Genomic DNA, 6661 nt, shown 5'->3' with positions numbered 1-6661 from the left:
TTCCTGCAAGCAAGCAGTCAAGCAAAATATTGACTTGTGCAGCATGTAGTAGTTTAGTTGTAGCAGATTTCTGCAATTTTGGTCCATTTAAAACTTCCATCCTTTGTACCTGAAAGGTGAGCCCTGCATCTGAGAAGTGTTTTTATTCCACTTTTTCATACTGTTTGTAGCACTCAACCAATGCAGTTTTAATTTACTTTGCTGTACTTGCTATAAATGATGGCTTTTCTGTACTTTACTGATTTTTCCAAATGGGTAGCATAAGCGCACACAGGCTTTAAAAAATTGGGGCGGGGGGGGGTGGGGGACACGGACACGACACAGCTGGGACAGAAAAAGGTAGAGATACCTCCCTTCCCAAAACCTGTTAACTTTTCACTTGTGGATGTAGTCAAAACTGCCATCCAGATAGCCCTGCAGTGGGGTGCAAGGACACTACCTGTTCCCTAGGAAACAGAGTATTCACCAGGATCTAGATTGCTTAGGTGATAAGAGGAAGAACTATAAATGGTCTTGGGAGATAGACAGGCAAAAGCATAACTCCTCTGTGTGTGGGGGTGGGTGGAGGAAAGCAGGATGTTGCCTCCTGTTTTTGCCAGTGACATATATGTTAAGCAGCCATTTAAATATCACCCCCAACAGCGGCACATCTCTGGCCACTACTCCTACCGCTGCTGCCACTTTGCCCTCCCCACAGCTAGAGCCAGAGCCAGAACCAGAGCCACTGCCAGGAAGGTGCAGTGAGGCACCACCTTTAGGCAGTGCTTAGGGCTCCTGCCCCACTCACCCACCCATCCTTATGCTACTGCAAACATAGGAGAACCCCTGGAAGGGTGATGGGACTGAGTCAAGTCCTGAACTCAATTTCTCCAACTTAGCTGAAAATTGACACAACCTTCAATGAAGTCCACTGGCTTTAGTGGGAGTTTGGATAAGTCCTTCATAACCTAAGGAAAGAATCGCATGCTATTTTAAGGTAGAATGATGATTCAGTGTAGGCTTTGAGTTTCAACCTCATGATAGGCTGTGTTCAATGAATTATGGTTTAAGACTTACGATGGTTCTTCAGACACCACAGCTCCTTCTTCCAACTCTTGAGCCTGTTTATACCATGGCAGCTTTGCTTCTACAGGAAGTTTCTCTATGGAACATACAAAGTACATGAAAACAGAAAACATGCAGGAACAATTCTACAGATACGGGCATCATTCCTGTAAGTGAATGTGCCTGCATTTACAATTGTACACGTGCAGGGTGAGCAGCAGAGAAGAGGGAAAGGGTGAGAGACTGCTGTTTCTTGGAGTATGCAATATTTGAAGAAATATGGTCAATAAGAGAGCTTTTGCTTTTACATTTCTAGAAAGAGCTTGGCTAATTACACGTATAGTCTATGCAGGTGAACATTTCAGCAAAGCATTTTTTTCAAAAATATTCACATCCAAGTTGGCTTGTGAAACCATTCATTTTGAAAATCAAAGGGGAAAACCAATTTTAAGTAATTTTGTAGAATCTGAATATTTTGAGCTGCATATTATGGCTTTTGTTTTTCTGAATTTGCAAAATACATTGAGCCTCCAGTCCTTCTCCCTACCATTTAGAAATAAATCATTGTGTAGTGCATTACATCAAATTCATTTCCACAAGTCACAAAGGAGGAAGTTCCATGTTGTGTGGGGGGCTGGCAGCACTTAAACCTCATGTAAGCTCTCAAAATTAATGCCTAGTTGAGGCTTATATGATGCATAAGTCCTTGTGCTGGCCTTCACCCCAAAACTATTTTCAGCAGAGGACAAAAAAATAATCCCCAGAAATCCATATTGACTCCGTAATAGACCATCATTAACACTGCATTGGTCAAGTGTCCAAAACCATATCTACCTTTAAGTGTTACAGCCTCATAAGGCATATTAAACTCACTTTTGATAGATTATAACATTGAAGAAAATCCAGGTCTGATGAGTGATACCACAAGAATGAGAGAAAACCGAAATAAAATAGTTCAGTGATGTTCTTTGCCTTTAAGCTTATCAATTCATCAACTGTGTGGATTTAAAGAATGAGTTGGATACTTTATCTGTCATTTTTGATGGAAAACAGAACAGCTGCTTTCCCTCCCTGCCCTCCCCCCTCCACGATCTGCATAAAATATAAGAAGCTGTTTTGGGGAGGAAAAAAGTCCACACTGAGAGCTAAATTCTGTTTTCACAGTGGCATTACCTTGGACAATCTGTGCTGACTCAATAGAACTGCTCTGGCTTTACATTGGTATGAACTGAAAGCAAATACTCTTCCAAATCACCTCTGAATTTCTACTGAGTATTTTTGGTCAGCATTAGAAAAAAATAGCATGCAACACAATTGAAGCAGTCGAATACAAAGGATGAGAACCAGGGTCAGGCCTCTTTACCACTTCAGTCCCATTTAAGCCTTCTAGATTCAGTAATGCCAGCCTACAACACCACTTGTGCTGGCCTACAGCTAAGGATTAATTTGACCTGAAAGGAATGAGAATTTTCAGGTAGTTGGTGCATGCAGTACTAGAAATTTTATATGACACTACCTCAACTGCCAGGAGCAATATTAGCAATTTATAAGGATCATAATTTGCAGTGTCACTTCTTAGCTACTGCAAGCAATGCAAGCAGACAAGTAAATGCAAAGGATCCTGGGAGTAAATTAGTGGCTGGGAGGGAAGAGGAGAGCAGTAGAGTTGTTATGCCTTCATTACCAGAAATAACTAGCTAGGATCCTTTTCTCCTATATTTACTGGTGCTGTATAAGGATGAATATATGCCAAAACAGCTCTTAGTTTAATCTGCATTTTGCTACATTTGTTATCCAAAAATGTAAGAGAGATGTCTATTTATACACTGTACAGCTTATTTTACAGGCTTTGGAAAGCCAGAAATTATTACTTTGCTTTTTTTTTTTAATGCAGCTTCTTGCAAAATGCAAAATATACTCCTTTATGCAGCTAACTGCAAAATGACTTTTTTATAAGTTTTCATTTTGGGGTGTGGATGTGGGAAGAGATGGAGGTAGAGTAATTCCAATAATTTAAATTATGAAGTGAACTACTATATTAGGGGTGTGATTTGACATATAAGGAAACAAAATAAATTCCTAATGTAATTCAATGAAGAAGCTAAGATTTTAGAGATAAAAGAAAAGATCACCTTTTAGTAACAGATTTCTGTTTTTAACATGGTACAAACTCTTAGAATGTGTTATTCAACACAACTGACAAGAGGAGCACTGCATTGTCTTCTAATATTAAGAACCGTTATTCCAGTTACACACACTCTGGGCCAGATACAGACTTCTACCAGTCTAAACTCATAACAGCACAGAAGTTCAGCACACACAAACTGGTATAAAAATGGTGGAACCTGGTCTAAGATTAGGTGGTCTTCGCACAACCAAAGGGCGAATATGTGTTCTGCTTGCTACCAATCTAAACTACACAGATTACAGAACACCACATAACTTAGATCCATTCTGTCTTGGGCTTTTTGAATGTCTGTACCTATCCCTGAAATGTACCAAATGACCCTCTATTAGTTTTGTACACAATGAGCACTGACAGATGCCCAGGCCCCTGCTCTAACTCATGGTGTTTTACATAATGCTGTTTACCTCTTGGGTTGGGGCGGGGGGGCAAGGGGAGGAGAGATGCAGCTACCCTTTGGAGTTGATTGAGCAGAGAAGCTTGCCTAAAGCTTCTCTCCTCCAGCTCTCCCCCTGCTCCCTGTCCTCTTCCCGTCCCCCAACTCTAGTGTTGTCTGCAGGAAGGGAAGGGGGAGAAGAGAGGAAGACGAGGAGCTGCAGGCTAGGGTTTCAAAAAGTTAAGTTATAACTGCTGTTTGCCCTTCTATTTCATACAGAGAACATTAAAAGATTTGTTCTCTATTTTCTGTTTTACTGGGTCAAACAGATGGAATCACTGTTTTTCTGCCCTGTGTTAACCCTGCTTCAAAAAGCAATGGTAAGGTAGGAGGAAGTATTGGACAGAAGATACATGTTTTTCTGTAGACATTGGCTATAATAATGTTAGGCTTGTTAAATAAATCATATCTTTTTGGATCGATCTCTAGCAACATTCAAGGCCACAGAAACATGGGGCTACAAATTGCACCACCTGATACATATGGAAGCATTGAAGCTGAAGCAGTTTACATTTAAAACCAAACAAAAAAAAAAAAGGTCTTCAGATGAAAACACCACATGGCATGTATGGTTCTCCTTTGGTGAGGAGATGAAAGAAAGAATGAACCACTCAGTGTTACATTATATGATATATAATGGAAGCTGCTCTGATACTACATCAGTATTGTAATTAATTCCATTCTTTATTATGATCGGAATGATCATTTTAAATATTATCTTCCATTAGCAGTGCTACAGCCACAATGTAACTCAGCTGGTGAAGCTACATCCACATACACCACAGATGAATCTGGGCTTCCTCTCTAGGGGTGTCTATACATTAGGCTGTGTGAAGCTTCAGTGCCCGATTCGATTTGGTGGAGATTCGGCCCGATTTGGTGGCCGAATCTCCGAATCAGAATTGAATCAGAGGACCCTTTAATCTCTCTGAATTGAACTGGAACTTTCTGAATTGGTTCAGAGAGAATCGGAAAGATTCGGTGATTCTCTACATACCTCTGGATAGCAAGCGGCTCATAAATGATGCGATGCTGGGGCACATGGAGTGTCCCACAGAAGCATGGGGGGCTCCCCAGTGCACTCAGCAGCAGACATGGAAGTGGACCAGAAGCACTTCCAGTCCACTTCCAGGTTTGCCAACGAGCATGCTGGGGGCCCCCCATGCTCCCATGGGATGCTCCATCTGCCCCAGCATTGCAGTGTTCATGAGCTGCGCCTGGTACCTCGAGATATGTAGAAAAAACATTTAAAGCTGTGTCTGTGTCTGAATCACTGATTCTCCGATTCAGCATCGAATCTTCAGATTCAGATTCGGCCAAATCAAATCAGGGACAGTGAGCTGAATCAATTAATCAAATTACTGTCCCCGATTTGGGCCGAATCTGAATCCAAATAGAACAGGGCCTGCTTCACATACCCCTACTATACATGTGCTCTAGGGTGGTGGGGGGAGAGGGGCTTTAATTAGAGTGGCTCTGAGCAGACTCCACGTCACGTGTATTCAGTGTTCTGCGCTTCAAAATGGCAGCAGAAGCCAATCTGAAACATGGGGACACTGAATACACGTGATGCAGAGGCTGCTGGAGCACGTTAATTAACATGCTCCTGCAGACTTACAGTAGATTCAATTAATTGAGTCTGCTCCAACACGTGCTAATTAGCACGTGTCAGAGCAGAGGTCCATCACATGCATAGGTGCCCTAGGTTGCTGAGTCCACAGCTGACAATACCAAACCAGGAGCCTATTAAAGAGCTACAGGATACCAGTGACTGGTGCAGTAATGGCAGAGTCTGGTGGTAGCAGTTCATAAATTACTGCATTCAGGTGAACTCAGGAAAGTGTAGTTAAGATACCAAGAAGCAAAATCATTTCTTTTATGTGGAAGAGCCCTACCTTTGGGTTTATAGCAAGGAGTGGGTACGATGCATTCTTCCTTTATGTGAGGCTTTGATTTTGGGCTGCAGCCTCCTGTGTGCAGCCCTCTGTGATCAATGCACAGAACTACACGGTATCTAAGCCCCTGTCCACATGTTACAGTGCACTGAAAGAAAGAAAAAGCACAGAATCTCATATATGCAGTAAATACAAAAAAAAAATCCCCGAAGGAAAAATATTGTATACAAGAATAATGTGTTAGAAGTAAGGGGCAAAATTTAGAGCAGAAACAGGTCACATAGATGATAGATCAGTCGTGTTATTTGGTACTGACCAGTTAAGAAAAGCTGACCAACAGTTGCTGTTTCTTCCTTTCTGTTTTGCACAGCTTGCTTTAGACATATGGCTACTGAGTTTCGCTTAGTATCACTCCAATACCACTCTCAGCAGTGGCTACTTGGCCTCTGGCCATTAATTCCATATTGGACTTACTTACTAACATCTTGTCATTTTCAGCTATGGCTACTTCTCTTCCACTTGCACTAGGTACTAGAACTTACGGGTTAATGGATGTAACACCTCGATCCTGGGTATGCTTTTTGAGAGAATTATCCTGGCACATGTCCGCGAGGGGCCAGCAGGGGAGATTATGCTTAGGGGCAACCAACATGGGTTCATTAGAGGCAGGTCCTGTCAGACCAACCTGGTGGCCTTCTATGATCAGGTCACAAAAGCCTTAGACGCAGGTGTAGCAGTGGACGTAGCTTTTCTGGACTTTAGGAAGGCCTTCGACACTGTCTCTCACCCCATTCTCATTAAAAAACTAGGGGACTGTGGCGTCGACACCTACACAGTCAAATGGGTCGCTAACTGGCTGGAGGGCGGCACCCAGAGAGTGGTGGTGGACAGATCTTATTCAACCTGGAGGGATGTGGGCAGTGGGGTTCTGTGAGGCTCGGTCCTCGGGCCCGCACTGTTCAACATCTTCATCAGCGACTTGGACGAGGGGGTAAAAAGCACCCTGTTCAAATTTGCAGACAACACTAAGATGTGGGGGGAAGTGGGCACGCTAGAAGGGAGGAATAGGCTGCAATCGGACCTAGACAGGTTAGAGGGGTG

General features: G+C 42.7%; 1 protein-coding gene across 1 annotated transcript in view; it reads right to left on the bottom strand.

Annotated features, from left to right (window-relative positions):
* LOC102382681 (ADAMTS-like protein 1) overlaps positions 1 to 6661 on the bottom strand; it is a 211481-nt gene that overhangs the window by 164068 nt on the left and 40752 nt on the right. Inside the window, exons 6-7 of the mRNA XM_006035591.3 lie at positions 5561 to 5708; positions 1057 to 1141 (exon numbers count right to left, since the gene is read on the bottom strand). Coding sequence (XP_006035653.2) covers positions 1057 to 1141; positions 5561 to 5708 — 233 coding nt within the window. The remainder of the gene's footprint in view (positions 1 to 1056; positions 1142 to 5560; positions 5709 to 6661) is intronic.

Source organism: Alligator sinensis, unplaced genomic scaffold (genome assembly GCF_000455745.1).
Source record: "Alligator sinensis unplaced genomic scaffold, ASM45574v1 scaffold59_3, whole genome shotgun sequence".
NCBI classification, from domain to species: domain Eukaryota; kingdom Metazoa; phylum Chordata; order Crocodylia; family Alligatoridae; genus Alligator; species Alligator sinensis.
Note: the sequence above shows the minus strand (reverse complement) of the source record. Positions and strands in the feature narration are given on the sequence as shown.